This window comes from Rhinoderma darwinii, chromosome 2, assembly GCF_050947455.1.
Source record: "Rhinoderma darwinii isolate aRhiDar2 chromosome 2, aRhiDar2.hap1, whole genome shotgun sequence".
NCBI classification, from domain to species: domain Eukaryota; kingdom Metazoa; phylum Chordata; class Amphibia; order Anura; family Rhinodermatidae; genus Rhinoderma; species Rhinoderma darwinii.
This window is the reverse complement of record NC_134688.1, coordinates 305717565-305744355: the sequence shown is the minus strand read 5'-3', so window position 1 is coordinate 305744355 and position 26791 is coordinate 305717565. Positions and strand designations below refer to the sequence as shown.

At 44.5% G+C, this 26791-nt stretch overlaps 1 protein-coding gene across 1 annotated transcript in view; it reads left to right on the top strand.

Annotated features, from left to right (window-relative positions):
- TNNI1 (troponin I1, slow skeletal type) overlaps positions 1-26791 on the top strand; it is a 72858-nt gene that overhangs the window by 19876 nt on the left and 26191 nt on the right. Inside the window, exon 5 of the mRNA XM_075850622.1 lies at positions 21275-21386. Within this exon, the coding sequence (XP_075706737.1) occupies positions 21275-21382 (108 nt within the window). The 3' untranslated portion in view covers positions 21383-21386. The remainder of the gene's footprint in view (positions 1-21274; positions 21387-26791) is intronic.

The window sequence follows — 26791 nt, the reverse complement described above, 5'->3', positions numbered from 1 at the left end:
TCTGTTCTTAGTAAAACCGTGCTGGCTGTCACTTATAATACAATTTTTTGTAACATACTCCTGTATATAGTCCCTCAATAGCCCCTCAAACCTTTTTCCCATGATGGGTGTTAAGCTTACTGGTCTATAATTACCCGGGAAAGACCTAGAGCCCTTTTTGAAAATAGGCACATTTGCCCTGCGCCAGCCTCTTGGCACTATACCAGTCACTAGAGAATCTCTAAATATTATGAAGAGGGGGACAGAAATAACTGAACTAAGCACTTTAAGAACTCTTGAGTGTAACCCATCTGGTCCCGGAGCCATGTGCGCACTTATTTTAGTTAACTTAGCTTGGACCATATCTACATTCAGCCAATTCAATATATTAATTGATGTATTAACTGCACTGGCATCGGCTACATCAGCTGCTCTTTCTTCTGTTGTATATACAGAGCTAAAGAACCCATTTAGTAACTCTGTCTTCTCTTGATCCCCTGTGATCAACTCCCCATTATAACTATTTAGTGGTCCTACATGTTCAGATCTTGGCTTTTTTGCATTTATATGCTTGAAGAATTATTTGGGATTTGTTTTACTATCCTTGGCCAACTGCCTTTCATTTTGTATTTTTGCTGATTTTATTACCTTTTTACAGATTTTATTAAGCTCTTTATAATTTACAAAGGCTAGAGCTGTACCGTCACATTTGTATTTTTCAAATGCCCTTTTTTTGTCATATATTGCCCTTTTTACAGAAGTGTAAGCCATGTGGGGTTTAATTTTAGTCGTTTATACTTATATAACTTATTATACACTATAATTATTCAAAATTGCAACATCTCAAACCTCTAAAACCTCTGCAGCAGGGGGCAATTTGCGAGAAACCCAGAGTCCTTCCACCCGGATGGCAAGCTCCTCTCTTTTCCACCCAAAACAGGTATGAATGTCCAATAAAACAGACTCTTGTGGACCTGCTGGATTAATAAACGAAAAGAGGAAAAGAACCCCTTAAGGACGCAGCCTTGTTTTGGCCTTAAGGCTCAGAGCCCATTTTTCTAATCTGGCATATTTCCCTTTATGTGGTAATAACGTCGGAATGCTTAAACCTATCCAAGCGATTCTGAGATCGTTTTCTCGTAACACATTGGGCTTTATGTTAGTGGTAAAATTTGGACGATATATTCAGTGTTTATTGGTGAAAAATTGCAAAATTTAGAGAAAATTTATAAAAAATAGCATTTTTCAGAATTTAAATGCATCTGCTTGTAAAACAGATGGTTATACCCCCCAAAATAGTTACTAGTTCACATTTCCCATATGTCTACTTTAGATTGGCATAGTTTTTTGAACATTCTTTTATTTTTCTTGGACGTTACAAGGCTTAGAACATAAACAGCAGTTTCTCATATTTTTAAGGAAATTTCAAAAGCCTTTTTTTTAAGGTACCTGTTCAGTTCCGAAGTGGCTTTGAGGGGCCTATGTATTAGAAATCCCCATAAAACACCCCATTTTGAAAACTAGACCACTCATAGTATTCAAAACAGCATTTAGAAAGTTTATTTAACCCCTCAGGAATTTCACAGAAATTAAAGCAAAGTAGAGGTGAAATTTGCAAATTTAATTTTTCTTGCTGAATTTCAATTGTATTCAATTTTTTTCTGTAACACAGAAGGTTTTACCAGAGAAACACTACTAAATATGTATTGTGCAGATTCTGCAGTTTTTTAGAAATGTCCCACATGTGTCTCTAGTGCGCTCGTGGACTAAAACACAAGCCCCAGAAGCAAAGAAGCACCTAGTGCATTTTGAGGCCTCTTTTTTATTAGAATATATTTTAGGCAGCAGGCCAGGTTTGAAGAGGTGTTGAGGTGCCAAAACAGTAGGAATCCCACAAAAGTGACCACCTTTTGGAAACTACACCCCTCAAGGAATTAATTTATGGTTGTTGTTACCATTTTGAACCCACAGTTTTTACACAGCACGTATTTGAATTGGACAGTGAAATAAAAAAAATGACAATTTTTTCCAAAAAGATGTCATTTTTGATAAAAATTTCTTATTTTCACAGGGAACAAAATACCCCATTTTGTTGCCCAATTTCTAATGAGTGCAGCAATACCCCATTTGTGGCGATAAACTGCCGTTTGGGCCCATGGGAGGGCTCAGAATGAAAGGAGCGCTATTTGTTCTTTGGAGTGCAGAGTTTGCAGGTTTGGTTTTTGGGTGCCATGTCGCATTTGCAGAGCCCCAGAGGTATCAAAGCAATGGAAACCCACCAGAAGTGACCCCATTTTAAAAAATTACACCTCTTAAGGAATTCATTTATTGGTGTTGTGACCATTTTGACCGCATAGTTTTTTCACATAACTTATTTGAATTGGGCTGGGAATTCAAACAAAATTATTTTTTTCCAATAATATGTAGTTTTGGCTGAAAATTTCTTATTTTCACAAGAAATAAAATACCCCATTTTGTTGCCCAATTTGTCCTGAGTGCGGCAATGCCCAATTTGTGGTGATAAACTGACGTTTGGGCCCGTGGGAGGGCTCAGAAGGAAAGGACCACCATTTGGCCTACTGGGGATTTTCTGGTGCGAAGTCATGTATGCAGAAGCCCCTGAGGTACCAGTACAGTTGAAACCCCCAAGAAGTGACCCCGTTTTAAAAACTACACCCCTGAAGGCATTTATCTAGAGGTGTAATGAGCATTTTTACCGGAGACATACACCCCATAAACTGTAATGTGGGTTCTCACGGGTATGGCAATACCCTCAATGTGGCTGTTATCAGCTGCCTGGGCACACAGCAGGGCTCAGAAGGGAAAGATGAGGGGGATAAGCTGTGCGGAGTGCATCAGGGTAAGTAAAACTGGCGTAGATTAAAAATCAAGGGATGTATGATACATTTTGAAGCACTCTTTCATACGGAGCTTTAGTTTTTAGGGACACGTGTCACATTGATATATTTGTCCTCCCTTATCCCCCTCTTATAGCAGACTTTGTCCTTTCTTGCCAGTTTGGGGAACTTCTCCTGGAATGTGTTGCCCTGGTACGATGCGTGTGGCCCCGCTTCCAGAAGTACTGGGTGCCCCCCCTTCTTGGTCCCTAAAAATTAGTTTCTTGATAACCACCTCTTGAAATTCCAGGAAAGTTCCCCTCTGGCCGCCTGCATATCGACGTAGCATGTACGCTGTAATGACGCGGGGGGTAGGGAAAGGGACAAGTGAGCCCTAATCTACCCACCACTCTGTCCCTGCCTACTTGCAACGACCCGCCCTAGGCGACGGGGTACAACTGGGCGGCGGTCCCTGCACTCAGTAAGTGCACGACAAACACGACAAACATACAAGGGAATACAAGCAAGGGAAAGGGGCAGTTGCCCACGGCAAGACCGTGAGCAACCAGAGTGGTGAACGAGCCGAGTCAAGCCAGGAGTGTGCGAGGTACAAAACGAAGAGCAGAAGAGTAGTCAGTAAGCCAGGGTCTGTATGGAGCAGGAACAAAATAGAAGGAGCTGTAGCTGGGCCAGGAAACCACACGAAAAAGAATCACAAGCACTGGAGGAACAGGAAAGACAGGCTTAAATAGACCGAGGGCGGGAGCCAGGTTGCGATAGGCTCTCCCACTCCTAAGCCTGCCAGCCTGAGTGGTGGAAGCTGGAGTCAGTCTCAGGGATGTAGATTCAGGTGCTGACTGATTAATTAAGGGAGTTAACCCCGAAGCTGTGCCTGGCAGATCCTTTACATACGCATTGTACAATGTCATCTGTATGATGTGCACGGCCAGCTTCTTATACCACACCGCATGGCGCTGTAGGGCTTCAGGACTTGATCTGACAAGTCCACCCCTCCCATGTACCTATTGTAGTCCAGGATGCAGTCTGGTTTGGGGGTCTCTGTACTGATACCTCGTACAGGTACATGGGTACTGCTGTGACATCTCTCTTGTCCTTGTATGTGACACACAATATGTTGCTGCTAGAATGTGCCCTGCTCTCACCCCTTCTGGGTATTTGCCCAAGCAGAGTCTTAGGGAGGCCTCTCAGATTTTTTCTAGCAGTGCCGCATGCCGCAGGACTTCTGGAAGCGAGGCAGTTAAAGAGTGGGACGCTGGTATAAAATTTATCCAGGTAGAGTTGGTAACCCTGGTCCAGCAGTGGGTGCACCAAATCCCACACAATTTTTGCATTAACTCCCAGTAAGGGGGGGCTTTCTGGGGGCTGAGCACTGGTGTCCTTCCCTTCATATATCCTAAATTTGTAGGTATACCCTGATGCACTCTCGCACAGCTTATACATCTTCACACCATACCTTGCCCTCTTACTCGGCAGGAACTGGCGGACTTGAAGCCTCCCTTTAAAATGTACCAGGGACTCATCAATAGAAATACACGTCTCGGTGGTGTATGCTTGGGAAAATCGGGCACTGAAATGGTCTAATAGGGGTCTCAGTTTATACAAATGGTCTAAACTGGGGTCATCTGGGAGTAGGCAATGCTCATTAGGAGAAGCGAATTATTGCCTCATTTTTATTTATTTTTAGGTTCCAGTTCAGTTCTGAAGTTGCTTTGAGGGGCCCATATATTAGAAACCCCTATGAAACACCCCATTTTAGAAACTAGACCCCTCAAAGTATTCACAATAGCATTTAGAAAGTTTATAAACTCTTTAGGTGTTTCACAGCAATATAGAGCAAAGTAGAGGTGAAATTTACATATTTATTATTCTCAGAAAATCCTTTTTATACCATTTTTTTCTATAACACATAAGGTTTTACCAGAGAAACGCAACTCAATACGTATTACCCAGATTCTGCAGTTTTGAGAAATATCCCACATGTGGCCCTAGTGCGGTAATGGACTGAAGCACCGGCCTCTGAAGCAAAGAAGCACCTAGTGGATTTTGAGGCCTCTTTTTTATTAGGCACCATGTCCGGTTTGAAGAGGTCTTGTGGTGCCAAAACAGTGGAAACCCCCCAAAAGTGAACCCATTTTGGAAACTAGATCCCTTGAGGAATTCATTGCAGTTTTCATGGGTTGCATGTGACTTTTTGATCAGTTTTTATTCTATTTTTAGGTGGCGTGGTGACTAAAAAACAGCAATTCTACTATTGTTTTTTTATTCTATTTTTTTTTTACAGCATTCACCGTACGTTATAAATGATATATTCACTTTATCCTGCTGGGCGATACGATTACGGTGATACCATATGTTTATAGTTTTTTTTATGTCTTATGGCGTTTGCACAATAAAATATGTTTTGTAAAAAATCATTAACTTTTTGTGTTACCATATTCTAAGAGCCAGACATTTTTTTATTTTTCCATCAATAAAGCCGTGCGAGGACTTATTTTTTGCGTAACGAACTGTAGTTTCGATCAGTACCATTTTTAGGTACATGCGACTTTTTGATCTCTTTTTATTCCATTTTTTGGGAGGTGAAGTGACCAAACAATTGTGATTGTGGTACGGTTTATTATTATTTTCATTTATGGCGTTCACCGTGCGGGATAAATAACGAAATAATTTTGTAGTTCAGGCCGTTACGGACACGGCAATACCAATTATGTATAGTTTATTTGTTTATTTATCTATTTTTATTAATAATAAAGGACTGATAAGGTAAAAAGGGGGATTTTTACTTTTAATACTTTTTAAACTTTTATTTTCTTATTTTTACACATCTTTTTTTTACTTTTTTTTTACTTTATTACTTTGTCCCACTAGGGGACATGAGGGCAGGAGGCCCTGATCGCTATTCTAATACACTGCACTACATGCGTAGTGCAGTGTATTAGAACTGTCAGCTACTCACTGACAGCAAGCATAGTGGGTCCTGACTTTGTCAGGACCCACTAGGCTTCCATCGATGGCATAGCCGGACGCCATTGTTAGGTGTCCGGTTGCCATAGTCACCATCGCCGGCCGCTATCGTGTAGCAGGCCGTCGATGGCAGCTTAACCCCTAAAAAGCCGCGATCTCTATTGAACGCAGCTTTTAAGGGGTTTATCAGCGGGGACACAGCGATCGGTCCCAGCTGTAGGAGCTGCGGCAGCTGCTGTGTGAGACTGCAGCTGTCACAGCTCCTGTATGTGTCGGGAGGACGGCCGAAATGGCCGTCACTCCCGAGACGTACTATTAGGTCATGGAGCGCGAACGATACAGCTACCATGACCTAATAGTACATCCAGGAGCGGGAAGGGGTTAAAAACGAATCAACATGTAAGTAAATCCGGATCGTTATAACGACGGAAACAGTCCGATCGCCATCGACCCAACTTCTTTATTTCCTCGTACGGCAAGCCAGACTTATCAGCTGTGGTAGCAGCCCCAATCCTAAAAGAGTGAGTACCAAATTATTTTGGTTCCACTGCGGCTGCTACCAAAGATTTTTTAAACACCAACGTAAATTGGAATTATGTCAAGGGCTGCTGTGTACTAAGAAATGTTTACCGCCAGGTCTTCACATACTGTTTTTACCAGGCAAAAGGGGAATCCAGACTAAAAACCGATATTCACATACCCCTGTCATAGATGTCCGTCTTCGACCTACTAATACATATGCGGATGCTGTTTAGTATGACAAGATCCAAAAGAGGTAAATACCGGAAATGCTAGTCTATTACTAGGGACCAATTCACACACTCTAAGAGCGCAGAAAAAAGCTGGCGAGAAAGCCGTACAAAAAAGCAAGGATTCCTAAACGCCTGAGCATACATCCTTAACCAGTGGCGTAACTAGGAAAGACTGGGCCCCATAGCAAACTTTTGACTGGGGCCCCCCCTCCCCTAGGTGTCACACAACCCCCCCTTGTAGATAGTGCCTTTTTTACAGCCCCCCCTGTAGATAGCGCCATACAGCCCGCTCTGTAGATAGCGCCATACAGTCCCGCCTGTAGATAGCGCCATACAGTCCCCCCTGTATATAACGCCAAACAGCCCCCTCTGTAGATAGCGCCATACAGCCCCCTCTATAGATAGCACCATAGAGTCCCCTCTGTAGATAACGCCAAACAGCCCCCTCTGTAGATAGCGCCATACAGCCCCCTCTATAGATAGCACCATAGAGTCCCCTCTGTAGATAACGCCATACAGCCCCCTCTGTAGATAGCGCCATACAGTCCCTCCTGTAGATAACGCCATACAGCCCCCTCTGTAGATAGCGCCATACAGTCCCCTCTGTAGATATCTACAAAGGGGGCTGTATGGCGTTATCTACAGGGGGGCTGTATGGCGCCATCTACAGGGGGGGCTGTATGGCGCTATCTACAAAGGGGCTGTATGGCGCTATCTACAGAGGGGGCTGTATGGCGCTATCTACAGAGGGGGCTGTATGGCGCTATCTACAGAAGGGGCTGTATGGCGCTATCTACAGAGGGGGCTGTATGGCGCTATCTACAGAGGGGGCTGTATGGCGCTATCTACAGGGGGCTGTATGGCGTTATCTACAGGGGGCTGTATGGCGTTATCTACAGGGGGGCTGTATGGCGCTATCCACAGGGGGACTGTATGGCGTTATCTACAGAGGGGGCTGTATGGTGTTATCTACAGGGGGACTGTATGGCGTTATCTACAGGGGGGACTGTATGGCGTTATCTACAGGGGGACTGTATGGCGTTATCTACAGGGGGTCTGTATGTCATTATCTACAGGGGGTCTGTATGGCGTTCCCTACAGAGGGGGTCTGTAGGGAACGCCATACAGCCCCCCCTGTAGGGAACGCCATACAGCCCCCCTGTAGGGAACGCCATACAGCCCCCCCCTGTAGGGAACGCCATACAGCCCCCCCTGTAGGGAACGCCATACAGCCCCCCCCTGTTGGGAACGTCTTACAGCCCCCCCTGTAGGGAATGCCATACAGCCCCCCTGTAGGAAACGCCATACAGCCCCCCCTGTAGGGAACGCCATACAGCCCCCCCCTGTAGGGAATGCCATACAGCCCCCCCCTGTAGGGAACGCCATACAGCCCCCCTGTAGGGAACGCCATACAGCCCCCCCCTGTAGGGAACGCCATACAGCCCCCCTGTAGGAAACGCCATACAGCCCCCCCTGTAGGAAACGCCATACAGCCCCCCCCCTGTAGGGAATGCCATACAGCCCCCCCCCTGTAGGGAACGCAATACAGCCCCCCCTGTAGGGAACGCCATACAGCCCCCCCCCCCCTGTAGGGAACCCCCCCCAATTTCTCCATGACTAACCTCTGACTTCCGGTGTCTGCGCAGCTCAAGAAAAATGAAAGGAGCGCTGGTCTCGCATGCGCACAAGCGCGACCGGCGCTCCATTCATTTCTACGGAGCTCCCGACCCCGGCCCCTGGAAGTCCGAGGTTTGTGATGGAGAACTTCAGGGGACTTTCAGTCCCCCGTTCTCCCTATCAATGCCAGCGATCACACATGTATCCCCTATCCTGTGGATAGTGGATACATGTCTTTTGATTAATTGCAGAGCGGGGAAATACCTCCCTGCTCTGCCATAGTGTTCAGTGGCGTCCCGCTGTAGCAGCCATAGCGGCTGCTAGTGGAGCCTTCGGCCATGGTGGGGACCGGTGCCGGCGGGCGACATGGGCCCCCTCATGCCGCGGGCCCCATAGCAGATGCTACGGCTGCTATAGCGGTAGTTACGCCACTGTCCTTAACCCCTTCACGCTGCAGCCATTTTTTGGTTTTTCACTTTAGTTTTTTCCACCCCACCTTCCAAAAGCCATATCTTTTTTATTTTTCCATCAATATTACCGTATGAGGGCATGTTTTTTTGCGGGTCGAGTTGTAGATTTTCACAGCACCATTTATTGTACCATATAATGTAGTGGGAAAGTGGAGAAGAAATATTGATTCCTCAATCTTTTGTGTGGTTTTGTTTTTACGGCGTTCACCGTACGGTAAAAACTGTATGTTAACTTCATTCTGCAGGTCAATACAATTACAGTGATACCAAATTTATATAGTTTTTTTTATGTTTTACTACTTTTATAAGGAAAAAACTGATTGTTAAAAATAAAATTTTCGTTTTGTCGCCATATTCTGAGAGCCATAACTTTTTTATATTTCCGTCCATTTAGCGGAGTGAGGGCTTATTTTTTGCAGGGCGAACTGTCGTTTATATTGTGACCATTTTGGTACATGAGACTTTTTGATCACTTTTTATTGAATTTTTTGTGGGAGATGAAGTGACCACAAAACAGCAATTGTGACGTTTTAAATCTTTTATTTTTTATGGCGTTTACTGTCTGGACTAAATGATATATTTTAATAGTTCAGACTTTTACGGATGCGTCGATACCAGTTATGTTAATTTTTTATTTTTTACATTGGGCTTCAGTGAAAATGGGAAAAGGGTTTTTTTTTTAACTTTATTTTTTATTTTTTTTTATTATTTTACTTGTCCCCCTAGGGGACTTGAACTAGCGATCGTTGGGTCGCTTGCACGATATACTGCAATACTACAAAGATGGCGGACCTGGGGGCCTTCATCAGGCCCCCAGATTGCCATGCCAACCACCGTTACCACCCGATCTCGCCGCGGGAGATCCATTGGAAGGTTACAGGGGGTTGCCCCCCTGCTTTCAGTGATTTAAATGCCCGTGAGCCCACTCCATATTCCCCCACCCGACATGCACCATATATATATATGTTGGAAGGGTTTAAGGGACAATATGAAGCATTGTAAGAAGTGGTGGATTAAGTAGGCTATAGGCCCTGGGCTGTTAACCAAACTTGGGACCCCCTTCTCCACCGCCTCCTGCCGTGCCATAACTATTGTTAACACTACCTTTTTGTGCAAGCATTAACAAATGAGTGTTACGGTTCCCCTTGTCAGAGGGCTGTGCCCTACATACTGACAGTCTCCAACCATCGCTGACAGTATCACACTGTGCAGGGACACATCCTCCTGACAAGGGGAATGGTAACACGCATTTGTCTATCAGTCCTGGACTGCACAAAGACTTTTTGTGAAACACAAAGATTTCCTATAATAAACATGTCAGGAGCGGTGACAGATTCTCTATAAATCTAGTGACTCACAGGTGACGACTTCTCAGATTCTAGTAACTCTTTTTTTCCTCTTTTCTTCTCCATCCGGTCCAGACTTCATAGAGACTTATCCCGGCCATGACCCATTTCTGCAGAATTTGCCACTCAGATGTCTTCTGCTCCTCACTTTTCCAACATTTCCACACCTATTAACGAAGATAAATTATCATGGTGCCACAAACTGTGCCTCTAAATATAATAGAACCATACACTGCGCCACTGAATATAATTGTGTCAAACACTGTAAAGTAAAGCACCACATGCACAAAGGACCCTGTAGATAGTGCCACACACAGCCCCTGTAGATAGCGTCATACACACAGCCCCTGTAGATAGCGCCACAAACATCCCCCTGTAGATACCACCACACACCCCATATAGATAGCGCAACACACAGCCCCCTATAGATAGCGCCACACACACAGCCCCTGTAGATAGTGCCACACACAGACCCTGTAGATAGTGTCACACACACACAGCCCCTGTAGATAGCGACACACACACACCCTGTAGATGACATCGCACACACACACACACAGCCCCTATTGATAGCATCACTAACACAGCCCGTATAGATAGCATCACACACAGCCCCCTGTATATACGGCGACACATCCCCTATAGATGGCGCCACACACAGCCCCCTGTAGATACCGCCACAAACCCCCTATAGATAGCGCCACACACAGCCCCTGTAGATACCGCCACACACCCCCTATAGATAGCGCCACACACATACCCCTGTAGACAGCATCACACACAGCCCTACCTATATATAGCGCCACACAGCCCCCCCTGCAGAGAGCATCACACACACCCCTGTAGATAGCGCCACACACAGACCCCCTGTAGATACCGCCACACACCCCCTGTAGATAGCGCCACACACCACCCCCTATAGATAGTGCCCCACACCGCCTCTTGTAGATAGCCCCACACACTGCAGTCATGATGGAAGGGAGTGATGGAGGGATGAAGGGAGGGAGGGAGTGAGTGATGGAGGGATGAAGGGAGAGAGGGGTGATGGAGGGAGTGATGGAGGGATGAATGGAGAGAGGGAGGGATGGAGTGATGAAGGGAGGGAGGGATGAAGGGAGGGGGTAATGGACGGATGAATTGATGAAGATATGGAGGGAGGGATGAAGGGATTGGGGTTTGGAAAAGCACTCACTAGCCTGGGGCTCTGTGTAAAGACCTGACTGGTGGGCGGGCCTTCTCACCTGCAGATATTCTGCTTCTTCACTGTGGTAGAAGGACCTGATTTGTGGGCGGGGTCACTTGGGCATGACGTCATCAAAGGTCCTTTAGACTATGTAACAGTATTCGGAGCACTTTTATGTAGGGAGGCATGTCCTAAACAAAAGCAGATGTGCTTAACGTCTGCTAGCTTTCACTATCCTGGCCAAGACTGCCCTGAATTGCTCTCTCTGCACCTTCTCCCCATCTCCGCAGCGACAGTTAGCAGCGCAAGTGCGCTGCATAGTTTTTAGGATTATGTGCAGTTTGGGTGGCCATGGCCCCCTGCGTGCCTCGGGCCTCGGGCGGCCGCCCAAACTGCCCATATGATTATCCGCCATTGATTGTAAGAGAATAAAGGATATAGGTCTCCGAACATCGAAGCGCAAGACCCCTTACGCCAATCCTTTCATATTTGCCAAACGCAAAAGTCTTTTTCTACATCCGGTAAATTTGCAACATGAAGGATAAGCCAGTCATGTGCTTTTTAGCCGTAGAAGCGAATGCTTTACAATGACGCAAACAATCTAAATAGGCCAGCAGGGCTCTACTGGTAGAGTCGCGATCACAAACATCTACACTGACACTGTAATGCAAGAATTCACTCCAAGACTTACTATAGCCAGACCATGTAGAAGGCATAACGGATGTCTGGACCAAAGTGATCAGATCACTTCCACTAGGAACCAAAGTTTTGCTGGACACCGGTTCTGACGTTGGATGGAGCTCCCTGAAGAGATCCATCTGCGATCGAGAAAGCGCATCAGCTACTTCATTGTCTACATCTGGTATGTGCTTCGCCCTAAAAAGAATGTTCAATTGAAGACAACGAAGCACCAAATGACGCAACAAACCAAAGCTGCGAGAGAACTAGAAGTGAGATTATTAATGGCTAATTAAAACAGTCGACATGTTGTCAGACCAAAATAATATACTCCTATCCCTCATTCTTTCACCCCAAGTTCCACCACTACAATTATGGGAGAAAATTCCAAAAACGTCAAATTTTTTTTTCAACGTGAACTAAACCCGGAATCAGACCAGCGAGCCATAGACCAGGACCTGCCAAAAATTGCACCATAACCAACTGAGCCAGCTGAATCAGTAAAAAGTCCAAAATCAGGACTATCCACAATGTCGCTCAAGAAACAAGATTGGCCATTGTCTGATCACAAAAAGGTACGCCAAACTGACAAATCATCTTTGATTTATCTCATCACATGTATAAAGTGGTGTGGGGCCTTTATGCCCTTCATAGCTAAAGAAAGGCGAAAAAGTGCATCCCATCGGCATTACCTTACTTGCGAAGACTAGCAAACCAGTAGGGATTGCAAAGTCACCTTTTTTGCAAGCATAAAATGGTCAATCAAACATAGCTTCTTAGCCAATTTATCTCCTGGCAGGCGAAAAACCGTGTCTTCCGTGCCAAATTCTATACACGAGACCTAAAATATTTGAAACAATTCAACAATTTCGGACAAACCTCAGAATAGCGAGACCCAACAAAAATAAATCAATAATGGGTCAGTGAAGTACAACCTGATTCAAACTTCATGACCCATTCTAAGAAACAGCTGAACATTTCAAAGTATCTGCGGGAGATCGAACAACCCATGGTCAAAAATGTATCAACGTACAATTTGCCATTCATTTGGCATCCCAGGAGGTGGAAACAATCCAGATGCATCAGGAAGAGGCGCAAAGCGGGCTCAATGTCCAGAAAAGACCAGAAAAGCTCCCCGACCCGCGTCCTTAATCAGCCAAACGGTCCTGTCAAAAGAGTCCTAGCGAACCGCGGCTTTCTGCTTGAAGAAACCATCGTTTGCCGACTCCCCAGGGAGAAACGATAAATGCTGTATCAGACAAAATTTTCCTATCTCTTTCTTTGATACGATGCCCAAAGGGAAGATACGAAGATTAGGTAGGGAAGATTCATCATAGGTTCCAGACATTCTACCCAGTTCCATCTCCTTGTTGATTGTTTCTTGTATGACCTCCTGCAGATCTAAAACGATTTTAAATTGCCAGTAAAAGTAACTGCCTTATGCTGTACATAAGGTATATAAAAGCTATGTTTCGAAACCGTGTTCAAGTGAGATGGCTTCCTGCCTCCTGGGTTACTGGCTTAGCCATTGGCGCATCTCTATTATGCTCACCAATGTCCTCTAACCTGCCTAAAGCAGGAGGTTTGGAGACAGCTTTACCTTTTTTGAAGCATCAAAGTGTGGAGTGAGTTCACCGGCAGATCAAGCATTCGTGTTTAAACCGTCAGAAGGCAAAAAACTGACAATGTCCCTCATTGTACATCCAACATGCGCCGGGTCTGCGTCCAGAAGAAGCCGTGGAGGCAGCCGCCAGAGGCAGAAAGAAGAGGATGGTCGTTGTGACATCATTAATTTAATCCATACATCGGTAACTTCCGGATTTTTCTTAGTATAAACCTAAAAAAGTGTAGGGCACAATTAACACAAGTAAATTGGAAAAATATATAGATTTTTATTGAATATTACAACGTTAAAAAATAGGTCATACTGAGCAAAAACACAAAGACGTCTGACAAATGCAGAGAACATACAGAAAAAGGGTAAGTAGCGATGTCAAAGATACAAATATAAATCCATTTCTGGGTAAATTTGGCCTGATCAAATAGTGGTTGAAACCTCTATATATATATATATATATATATCTCAAAACATGTAGATTAGCAAAGTGAGAGATATTTATATATATATATATATATATATATATATATATATATATATATATATATATATACAAGTAAGAGAGAACTAGCACGACAGATAGTTGTACCCAGTACAACGTTTATCAGCAAACAGTAAGTTTAAGACTAAGGTCCAATATGAAAGACATGGCGTGCCAACAGTCTATGATGAGGCAAATAAGATAGAGAAATACACGAGAAATAGAGTGTGTAACATACCCATTGTAGTCCTCTGCATGGAGAGAGCGTCAGTCCCGACGCGCGTTTCGGCGAAATGCCTTCGTCCGGGGGTGGCGTCTCTCCAGCAGTGACCTCCCCTTTAAAAGTATATGGCCATCCAATCATGTCAGCACTAAGGATCACATGGGGCAGTGGATTTGTATGTAGTGGCGTCATGTTCCGGGGGCGGGAAGGCTCGTGACTAACCCTCGACCGCGCGTCATCAAGGGGGCGTGGATCGACGGCGACTGACGCCGTGGAGACACACCCACCCCGATGCAGACGCGCCAGTAAGAGGGAAGCCGAGGACTCCCTCCCGACACAAGCGCACGGACAAGCACTGCTAGAATAAATATATCGCATGAGATGTTAGAAGTACGGGACCGGACAGCAGAAATGAAAAGAATAGAGCAAGCGATTTAATGTCAGTCAATGAACAATTATACATTGGATTGAATGCAGCGAATATGGACATACTTAAAATACAGTAGGATGATATAAAGTATAGTGAAGAATAATATTATTAAAAGCAAACAACATGTTACAGTGATATAAAGTATACATCAATTTATACCATATAGTGAAAGAAGCAAATGTATCATGTTAATAATAAATATCATATATATCCATTGTAACGATATGACAGCACATACGAAATCATGCACATACAAATATATATACCAAAGGTATTGTAAATGGATAGAAATATATACATAAAATTTTATATATACATGATGAAACATTAAACAATGGATATAAATAATGTACATGAAAGATTAGATTAAAAAAAACAAAAAACAGATAAATATTGTTAAAAAAAATATATATATATATATATATATATATATATATATATATATACAGTGTATACGTGAAGTGAGAATTAATAATAATAAAAAAGTAAATAATATAGATGTCGATATGAAATGTGTCGATATAATAATTAGTGATCGTGAAACAAATTAAAAACAGAGTGAAAATTGTGTATGTATGGGAGGATATATATATAGGTGTACAATATACATATAAATATAGGATGAGTGTCATAAATATATACTGAAATGAAAAAGTTGTGTGAGTGAGTGTTATAAAACACCATATTGTATATTAGCAATAAATTAATTAATGTGTTAATTGTAACATATATAAAAACATGTGAAAATACGTTAAATGAAATGAAAAAGTGATTTTTCTTAAGCAGAATACAAGCCATCACAGAGAATGCTTGGGGCCAATTCCCGACAGTTTTTAACTTTTTTGTCATCCATTTCCATCCATATTTCTTTACCTACCGTCAGGTGTTCCTGTGAAATAAGGACCAAATATCTACAAATTCATTCTTGCAGATCTTTTCCCTTACCTCAGCGGAAACATCAGTCCCCAAAGGGGCAACCCCACAAAAATAGGAGTCACAGAAAATTAAGCCTGTTGACTCTGAGACCCATTTGGAGCGTTCGTCTGTGACGATGAAAACATTCCATTGCCTTTATCAAATTTTAATATAAAAGTTTTTAAAACAGTAAGAATTTCACCTTCACCCATAATGACCAAGCTTGGAAGCATGACAACTCACCAACTTGACTGGAGGTCTGTGGAACATCATCTGGGGGTAGCACGACCTCTGGAGCAGCTGTAGAGGACGTCGTCAGTGGCACGGCCAAACTGGAACCGGATGTCCGATCAGAGTCCTCCATTACACGCCTCTTGCGCTTGCAACTCCCATCTGGACTCCCCAAACGATAGGAATCGCTGAAGGAAAAACTCGAAGAGCATGAACATGACGCCGACCGCCCTCTTTTAGAGCATCAGGAGTGCCTCCTGCCTCATCTCTTATCATGCAGGCGTCTGCAGAACAGCGAGGGCATCTAGAACGAGACCTCCCTGCAGATCTACGCCTACGTCTTACATGCGTGTACGACTCGTCAGATGAATACGAGTCACATTCCCTTCAATGCTGCGTATGAATGGCCTAACTTCTACCTCTGGGAATGCGCTCGTAATCTTCGTTGCATAAATCCCTAGGGGGCAGAGAGGACAAGTACAGGGAGGACTGGCTTTCAGAGACGTCATAGAAAGGGGGTTAGACCTCAGAATTACAAAAAATATGACTGCTATTACCTCTTGGTAAGGGAGCAACATTCATATTCACATTACCAGCATTATTGCTGGTTAACACATTTGCATGTACAGGGGGCTGACTGTTAGCAGCAACAGCAGCCGGCTTCCTTCTTAAACTAAAGAAGCGAGCCAGACCGCGCCGTGCAGGGGGCGGAGGAGTGGGGGCCACAAAAGAAGGAGCAGGGGACACTATGGATGCAGCGGCCTCCATGGTTGCAGTATTGGTGCCCGGCGGCGCCATTATAGGACCGGTCGCCACTGGCACTTCGGCTGACCAAGCCACATTTACAACAGCGGCCCGTGGACCACTCCTGGGGGCACTATGGACCCACTGGCCGGAAGCAGATGAGGTACTGGAGATAGCCCTGCTCCTCCTCTTGCTACCAGGAGGCCTAGGGCTGAGTCGGGCTGGAAGGCGGGTGTGCCGCTGGAGGCGGGAAGAAGCCGCAACAGGTTCAGATAGTGAACCTGTTGCAGACACAGACAGTCCTACCTGAGACAGGACTGAGGACAGCCAGCCCTCACCCTCTGAAGCCATCTTTTCTCTCAGGAGAGCAATGAGTAGGTTTGTATCTGCCATCACAGCCGTGGTAGAGGTATAGGATCAATCAGGGAAAAGCAGTACAGCTAAACCACCGATTTTAACCAGAGCACGCTGGGTGAGGAAAACGGCTTGATCCAGGTATTTTAATGACTAAGCACCACCTATAAATAAAATCCCAATAGGTGATTAGACAAAGCACGCTATTATGCTTCCCCTCTCCCTATAGCCCCCTCAATCAGAAGGCATCTTTCCTTAACCCCTCGGGCGCCTGATTCTTCATTTTCAGAATGTGACAAGTTTGCTTTAGGTTTTCTCCATGAGATCGATAGAGGCATATTTATAAGAACACCAGATCCCAATATTATCAACTGCAAATTGGTGCACTACAGCAGCAAATATTTGCAAAAATATGAATTCATTTTACTTAGAAACATTGTTAGCTATCCATTTATTTACAGTTTTCTGCAAAAGTTTGGGCATTCCTTCTCAAGTGACATGTTTCAGTGTTCTGTCCAAGTTGTAACAACCTCTGCAGGGAACAAGATTTTAATCAACTATTACTGTTTATTTGCTGAATTTATTATAGTGGGTAGATCACACAGAAAATATGGGATTTGCAAAAGTTTAAGCACCATATATATTTTAAGAAGAATCTAATTGCTTTATGCTTTATGACAGGGGTGGGGAACCTTTTTTCTGCCAAGGGCCATTTGGATATTTCTAAAATCATTCACGGGCCATACAAAATTATCAAAATTAAAAATTAGCCTGCTATATTTGGTCAAACATTTAATTAACTCACCCCCAATGTGATGGCTGGAACTGCTTCTCTTTATTGAGGCGTGTGATGTTAGCCAGTAGTATTGATGTTGCTACTGCGTCGGTCAGTCTGGATTGCAGTTGACTCTTTGCAATAATACATTTTGAAAAGAAGTGCTCGCAGTAGTAAGTTGTACCGACTTACTTATAGAGGTTTTCCAATCAAGGGCATTTATGATATATCCAAAGCATATGTCATAAATATCTGATAGATGCTGGTCCTACCTCTGAGACACGGACCTATCTCTAGAACTGGGCCCCCTAAACCCTGTTCTACCTCTTTGCGTTCTGCTAATTTCCGACCATGCAGAAGAAAACAGTGTAGCACGCTGAGATGCACTGTTTCCGTTACTCCCATAGTAGTGAATGATAGTCATGGAAGTAGTGTAGAATGCGAGTTACGCTGTTATTCAGTTCTATGGGACTTTCTTCTACATGGTCGGAAATTACACGAGTCAGCCACAACACAAAGGTAGAACAGGGTTTAGGGGGCCCTGTTCTAGAGATTGATCAGGGACCCAGAGGTGGGACCCGCCTCTATCTGACATTTATGACATATCCTGTGGCTATATTGTAAATATCCTTGATAAAAAAAAAAAACTTTAAGTCATCTGACCTAGCCTCATGCGTTTAGGGCAGGTCCTATGACTACACTACAGCTACATTTCAGCCTCAGCTAAGCTTCTAAATTTTAAGTCAGGAGGAGGGCAGATGGAGCCAAGTACTGTCATTCACTACTAGTGACTGATGATGCGGCGGTCTGAGTGAGGAGGTCAGTGCGTGTCAGGTGACTGGACTGATCCACTCCCGGGCCGGCATGCTCCAGCCTGATTCAGACCCCCGCCATACTTGGCTCGGACCGCCGCCCTCCTCCTGCTCCTAATGGGAGTGAGTACGGCGGGCGGACGGAGCTAAGGAGGGAATAGCATGGCAGCGGCGGTCAGAGTGGGGTCGGGGCTTGCTGTGAACGGAGTGGACCAGTCCAGTCACCTGACCTCATGTAACTGACGTGAGGTCAGATGACTGGACTGTGTCGGCCCGGGAGTGGACCAGTCTGGTCACCTGACCTGAGTCACCTGACCTCACATCACCGAGAGGTCTGGTGACCGGACTGGTCCGACCTCACTCAGACCTCCGCCGCCATACTTGGCTCCGTTCGCCCTTCTCCTAAATGTGAGAGAGTAGGGCGGGCGGACGGACGGAGCCAAGGAGGAAATGACACGGCAGCAGAGGTGGTCAGAGTGAGGTCGGGGCGTGCTGTGATGGGAGTGGACCCCTCCAGTCACCTGACCTCATGTCACTGACGTGAGGTCATTTGACTGAACTATGACGGCCCGGGAGTGGACCAGTCCGGACCTCACGTAACAGCCTCAGGTCTGGTGACTGGACTGGTCCTCTCTTGGGCAGGCATGCACTGACCTCACTCAGACCGTCGTCATACTTGGCTCCGTCGCCCTCTCTGCTTCTAAATGTGAGTTAGTAGGCCGGACGGAGACAAGTAGCGAATGACGTGGTCGGGCCGAACCAAATGATCTTATACGGCCCGCGGGCTGGACGTTCCCCAGCCCTGCTTTGTGAGGTCAAATGGATGTAATAACAAAGTGACAGTTCCCTGTCTGTAACAGAGTACCCCTCAATATCCATTGCTTCTGTATTCATGCAGAATGTGTGTTACCCTAAAAATAAAAAATGTTTTTGTCTATACTATTTGGCCCTATCTGCTCTTGTGCCTTCACTAAACAAATTCTGCACATTGATTATTATATTTGCCATCACTATGCATGGAGAATTATTGCAATAATTGTTGGGGTCAATAATAATAAACAAGCCAACTTCCTTGACTTCTTTGAAAAAATAATATTTTTCCCTTCCAAAAAGACCTTAAAAACAGATATATTAGCCCCAGTTTGGAATGATAAGAAAACCCTATTGCTCACTTGTACTAAGACAGGCATTTCATATGCTAATCTTACTCAGTAGCCCGTAACATCAAGATGCCATTAATTTATTGCTTCTCAATAATTTAGTCGCATCTTCTGCTGTCCGTGTGACTGACTGGAGTTGCCATAGATTTCCTTTAAAATTCACACACTTTTCTGGCATAAAATTTTTAAAAATCTGACGGGATATAGTGGCCTACCTCCTTTTTAAAGCCATGCCCATTTTAAAACAATGCCTGGCAGAGCTTAAAAGTTAAATTTTAGCGCAAAACAGCTGTGCACCTAAAATTGTGGCCTATGTGCCCAAACATTTTGGGTAAACTAAGAAAAAAACATCTGTTGACCAATTAATTTAGAACAAAACTTTCCAAAAGGTGAAACTTTGCCGAAAGGGTATCAAGGCCCAAAACATACCCTGTCATGAAAGGTATAATGAAATAATATCTTTATGGAGGTCAGAGCTCTATTTTTCTATTACAGAGTTCCAAATTCCCTGCTTCCCTTCTCACAGTTACAGAGGTAAATTACAAATTTCTACCTGCCTGCAGCCATCACTAGGTGGAGCTCACTGCACACAAATGTTTACAGCTCTATTTGAACTGCTTAAAGAGGCTCTGTCACTACATTATAAGTGCCCTATCTCTTACATAATGAGATCGGGGCTGTAATGTAGGTAACAGCAGTGTTTCTTATTTAGAAAAATTATCTATTTTCACCAAGTTATGAGCGATTTTAGCTTTATGCTATTGACTTTCTTAATGCCCAACTGGGCGTGTTTTTACTTTTGACCAAGTGGGCGTTGTGAAGAGAGGTGTATGACGCTGACCAATCAGCATCATACACTTCTCTCCATTCATGTAATCAGCACAGCGTGTGCTGTCACATACACCCACATTAACGTTACTGAAGTGTCTTGGCAGTGAATAGACATCACCTCCAGCCAGGACGCGATGTCTATTCACAATCCCGACACTTCGGTAACGTTTGTGTGTGACGTACAGCACTGCAAGCATAATCTCGCGAGATCACGCTGTAAATGACAGCACAACAAGATCTCGATGTGCTGTGCTGTAAGTCCCACACAAACGTTACAAAAGTGTCGGGATTGTGAATACACATCCCGTCCTGGCTGGGCATTAAGAAAGTCATTAGCATAAAGCTAAAATCGCTCATAACTTGGTGAAAATAGATCGTTTTTCTAAATAAAAAACACTGCTGTTACCTACATGACAGCGCCGATCTTATTGTGTAAGAGATAGGGCACTTATAATGTGGTGACAGAGCCTCTTTAATACTATTTGTTTAAGTCTGTACAAATTGCGTACCTCCTATTTACAGCTGCAGGTAGAAAGAATTTTACAATTTTATAATTTTTATAATTTAATTTTAAGGTGGTGGGCACATACAATTTTGTACTATCCTGATGACATCCTTGCTTCTGCTATCAGCTAGTGGGCAGTCACAGTTTGCCTCCTCTTAAGGATATTTACCCTTCAAACGGAAGTAAAGGATTAGCAACACTGAAACTAGAAAAAAAAAAACATACACACACACACACACACGGACACACATCACAAACACTTATTGGTTTTTTTTCCAGCTATTTGGTTTAATACTTCTGTGCTCTAGGCAAGACATCTTACAGTTAAACTGTGTTTTCAACATTTAGGAGCGTCCAGTAGAAGTCAGTGATTGGCGCAAGAACGTGGAAGCAATGTCTGGCATGGAGGGCAGGAAAAAGATGTTTGATGCGGCAAAATCCCCTACTGGACAATAATGAGGTAAAATTTGGGAATATTTTTCAAAGGTTTTATTTAATTATCAATTAATCCCAATTTATTATAACACTTAGGCCGGGTTCACACGAGCGTGTTCGGTCCATGATATATGGTCCATATGTCGGCCGCATTTCCCAGACTGAACACACTGCAGGGAGTCGGGCTCCTAGCATCATAGTTATCTATGACGCTAGGTGTTACTGCCTCGCTGCAGGACAACTGTCCTGTACTGTAATCATGTTTTCAGTATGGGACAGTAGTTCCGCGGAGAGGCAGTGACACCTAGCGTCATAGATAACTATGATGCTAGGACCCCAACTCCCTGCAGTGTGTTCGACCGACATTCTGACCGTACATAACGGACCGAACACGCTCGTGTGAATCCGGCCTTCCCTTTATGTGTAAATTTATGATTTTCTCTGATTTTCTCTGATTTTCTCTGATACAAACGATATTCTAGTAACTTGCAATACAGACAATACACTGACCTTCCTATGCAATGTCCCCTACATAGAGCACTACTGAAAGAGGTACCAGCTGAAGGGACATGTAGTGGAAGACAAGTGATGGATTATAGTGTAAAAAGGCACTGAAGGAGATAAATCAGATTTTTACTGTTAGCAGCCTACAATGTCTGTTCCTGTTGAAACCTCTCGTTACCTTTCTCTGTTGGCCACATCACTAACACGCAACAAAGCAGATTACAAATGCAGATACAATATAAATTAGATGCATTAGGAAAGAGTATATATATATATATATATATATATATATATATAAATCTGGCTCGGTCAGAGTATATATATATATATATATATATATATATATATGCATATATATATGTATATATATATATATATATATATATATATGTATATATATATATATATATATATATATATATATATATATATATAGGAAAGACAAAGAAGAACCGGACCACATATCTTGAAATAATCACCTCTATCAGGGGTTTCGTGTGTGCAAGCCTTCAGACCACGACCAATAGTCCAAATTTAGGAATTCAAAAAATAGGCAGCACTCCACAGCATAGTAGTCAAAAAAGTGAAAAACGTTTATTCACCCATATGCAAGATTGCTACTATATATATATATATATATATATATATATATATATATATATATATATATATATACTATTTTTTTATTTTTTTTTTTTTTTTTAATTTTGTTTTATTTTTTTTTTAAATATTGGAATAGCATTTGAGATAGACCTTAGACCAGGTTAAAAGTAATTCTCCTAATAGATGAATTACTAGAGTTCCTTTTGCAAGTTTGGAGGGTTAGATAATGGAAAATAGCAAGTGGAGGGGAATTGTATAGATGGGAGATACAAAAAAAGTTCTGCTATTTCACATCTTGTATCAGAGAGCAAAAAGGCCTTAGGTAAATAATGTTATTATTTTCCTGTGCCACCTGGGTTATTGTTGGCTTTTTTAAGTTGTTTTCCCACTTGGATGTACACTACCGTTCAAAAGTTTGGGGTCACCCAGACAATTTTGTGTTTTCCATGAAAACTCACACTTTTATTTATCAAATGAGTGGCAAAATGACTAGAAAATATAGTCAAGACATTGACCAGGTTAGAAATAATGATTTTTATTTGAAATAATAATTTTCTCCTTCAAACTTTGCTTTCGTCAAAGAATGCTCCATTTGCAGCAGTTACAGCACTGCAGACCTTTGGCATTCTAGCTGTTAATTTCCTGATGTAATCGGGAGAAATTTCACCCCATGCTTCCTGAAGCCCCTCCCACAAGTTGGATTAGCTTGATGGGCACTTCTTGCGTACCATACGGTCAAGCTGCTCCCACAACAGCTCTATGGGGTTGAGATCTGGTGACTGCGCTGGCCACTCCATTACAGATAGAATACCAGCTGCCTGCTTCTTCCCTAAATAGTTCTTGCATAATTTGGAGGTGGGCTTTGGGTCATTGTCCTGTTGTAGGATGAAATTGGCTCCAATCCAGCGCTGTCCACAGGGTATGGCATGGCGTTGCAAAATGGAGTAATAGCCTTCCTTATTCAAAATCCCTTTTACCTTGTACAAATCTCCCACTTTACCAGCACCAAAGCAACCCCAGACCATCACATTACCTCCACCATGCTTGACAGATGGCGTCAGGCACTCTTCCAGCATCTTTTCAGTTGTTCTGCGTCTCACAAATGTTCTTCTGTGTGATCCAAACACCTCAAACTTCGATTCGTCTGTCCATAAAACTTTTTTCCAATCTTCCTCTGTCCTGTGTCTGTGTGCTTTTGCCCATATTAATCTTTTCCTTTTATTAGCCAGTCTCAGATATGGCTTTTTCTTTGCCACTCTGCCCTGAAGGTCAGCATCCCGGAGTCGCCTCTTCACTGTAGACGTTGACACTGGCGTTTTGTGGGTACTATTTAATGAAGCTGCCAGTTGAGGACCTGTGAGGCGTCTATTTCTCAAACTAGAGACTCTAATGTACTTGTCTTGTTGCTCAGTTGTGCAGCGGGGCCTCCCACTTCTCTTTCTACTCTGGTTAGAGCGTGATTGTGCTGTCCTCTGAAGGGAGTAGTACACACCGTTGTAGGAAATCTTCAGTTTCTTGGCAATTTCTCGCATGGAATAGCCTTCATTTCTAAGAACAAGAATAGACTGTCGAGTTTCACATGAAAGCTCTCTTTTTCGAGCCATTTTGAGAGTTTAATCGAACCCACAAATGTAATGCTCCAGATTCTCAACTAGCTCAAAGGAAGGTCAGTTTTATAGCTCCTCTAAACAGCAAAACTGTTTACAGCGGTGCTAACATAATTGAACAAGGGTTTTCAAGTGTTTTCTAATCATCCATTAGCCTTCTAACACAGTTAGCAAACACAATGTACCATTAGAACACTGGAGTGATGGTTGCTGGAAATGGGCCTCTATACACCTATGTAGATATTGCATTAAAAACCAGACGTTTGCAGCTAGAATAGTCATTTAGCACATTAACAATGTATATTGTGTATTTCTGATTAATTTAATATTATCTTCATTGAAAAAAACTATTTTCTTTCAAAAATAAGGAAATTTCTAAGTGACCCTAAACTTTTGAACGGTAGTGTACATAGTACCTAATTTACATCTCAAGAGCCTGTAGGCACAAATTGTCTGATGTCTTAGACTCCACACATCAAGAAGACAATAGCTTAAGTCATGCATGGCTTTCCAACGTTTGTCTGGTCTTACAAAATAAAGCAGAACATAGCCATGTGCTTCTGACATCATTATGTTATGTAATATCCATCTTAGATGTTCAGGTACATCTATATGTTCCTGTGGTCATCACTGCTGTGCCCATAAGATTACCTGTAGGATCTTGGATGTGATTGACAGCTACACTTTTGAGGAATCGGGCAAAGCATCGTAGTTGCTGTGGCTGAATATTTTATGTGGACAGCCAAGGCTATAGCAAGGCAGTTCAGGAGTCATGGCCTGGAGCTCTGCACTTCTTTATATCCCAGACAGCTTTATTTCAAATTCCAGTCCTTTTTTCTTTTGCTTATTTCAATGTTCAAAGTCGAGAACACTGAGTTCTCCTTCTCATGCCTTCTCACCTTGCCAAACATTTCAAGAGACCACGCCCCCTTACTCAGACCCCGCCCCCTTACTGATGTGTACTTTGTATATTACCACCCTTCAGTCCAGGGGCGTAACTAGGAAAGACTGGGCCCCATAGCAAACTTTTGACTGGGGCCCCCCGTCCCCTGGGTGTCACACACCCCCCTTGTAGATAGTGCCTTTTTTACAGCCCCCCCTGTAGATAACGCCATACAGCCCCCCCCTGTAGATAACGCCATACAGCCCCCTCTGTAGAGAACGCCATGCAGAGTCCCCCCCTGTAGGTAACACCATGCAGAGTCCCCCCCTGTAGGTAACGCCATGCAGAGTCCCCCCCCTGTAGGTAACGCCATGTAGAGTCCCCCCCTGTAGGTAATGCCATGCAGAGTCCCCTCCCCTGCAGGTAACGCCATGCAGAGTCCCCCCTGTAGGTAAGGCCATGCAGAGTCCCCCACCCTGTAGGTAAGGCCATCCAGAGTTCCCCCCCTGTAGGTAAGGATATGCAAAGTCCCCCCCTGTAGGTAACGCCATGCAGAGTCCCCCCTGTAGGTAACGCCATGCAGAGTCCCCCCCTGTAGGTATGCCATGCAGAGTCCCCCCCTGTAGGTAAAGCCATGCAGAGCCCCCGCCTGTAGTTAACGCCATGCAGAGTCCCCCCCTGTAGGTAACGCCATACAGAGTCCCCCCCTGTAGGTAACGCCATGCAGAGTCCCCTCCCTGTAGGTAACGGCATGCAGAATCCCCACCCTGTAGGTAACGCCATGCAGAGTCCCCCCCCCTGTAGGTAACGCCATGCAGAGTCCCCTCCTGTAGGTAACGCCATGCAGAGTCCCCCCCTGTAGGTAACGCCATGCAGAGTCCCCCCTGTAGGTAACGCCATGCAGAGTCCCCCCCCCCTGTAGGTAACGCCATGCAGAGTCCCCCCCCTGTAGGTAACGCCATGCAGAGTCCCCCCCTGTAGGTAACGCCATGCAGAGTACCCCCCCTGTAGGTAACGCCATGCAGAGTCCCCCCCTGTAGGTAACGCCATGCAGAGTCCCCCCCTGTAGGTAACGCCATGCAGAGTCCGGCCCTGTAGGTAACGCCATGCAGTCGTCCCTCCCTGTAGGTAACGCCATGCAGAGTCCCCCCCTGTAGGTAACGCCATGCAGAGTCCCCCTCTGTAGGTAACGCCATGCAGAGTCCCCCCTGTAGATAACGCCATGCAGTCGTCGTCCCCCCGTAGGTAACGCCATGCAGAGTCCCCCCTCTGTAGGTAACGCCATGCAGAGTCCCCCCCTGTAGGTAACGCCATGCAGAGTCCCCCCCCTGTAGGTAACGCCATACAGAGTCGCCCCCCCCGTAGGTAACCCCATACAGAGTCCCCCCCTGTACGTAACGCCATGCAGAGTCCCCCCCTGTAGGTAACGCCATGCAGAGTCCCCCCCCTGTAGGTAACGCCATGCAGAGTCCCCACCCTGTAGGTAACGCCATGCAGAGTCTCTCCCCTGTAGGTAATGCCATGCAGAGTCCCCCCCTGTAGGTAACGCCATGCAGAGTCCCCCCCCCCTGTAGGTAACGCCATGCAGAGTCCCCCCTCTGTAGGTAATGCCATGCAGAGTCCCCCCCTGTAGGTAACGCCATGCAGAGTTCCCCCTCCCTGTAGGTAACGCCATGCAGAGTCCCCCCCCTGTAGGTAACGCCATGCAGAGTCCCCCCCCCTGTAGGTAACGCCATGCAGAGTCCCCCCCTGTAGGTAACGCCATGCAGAGTCCCCCCCTGTAGGTAACGCCATGCAGATTCCCCCCTGTAGGTAACGCCATGCATGATACAT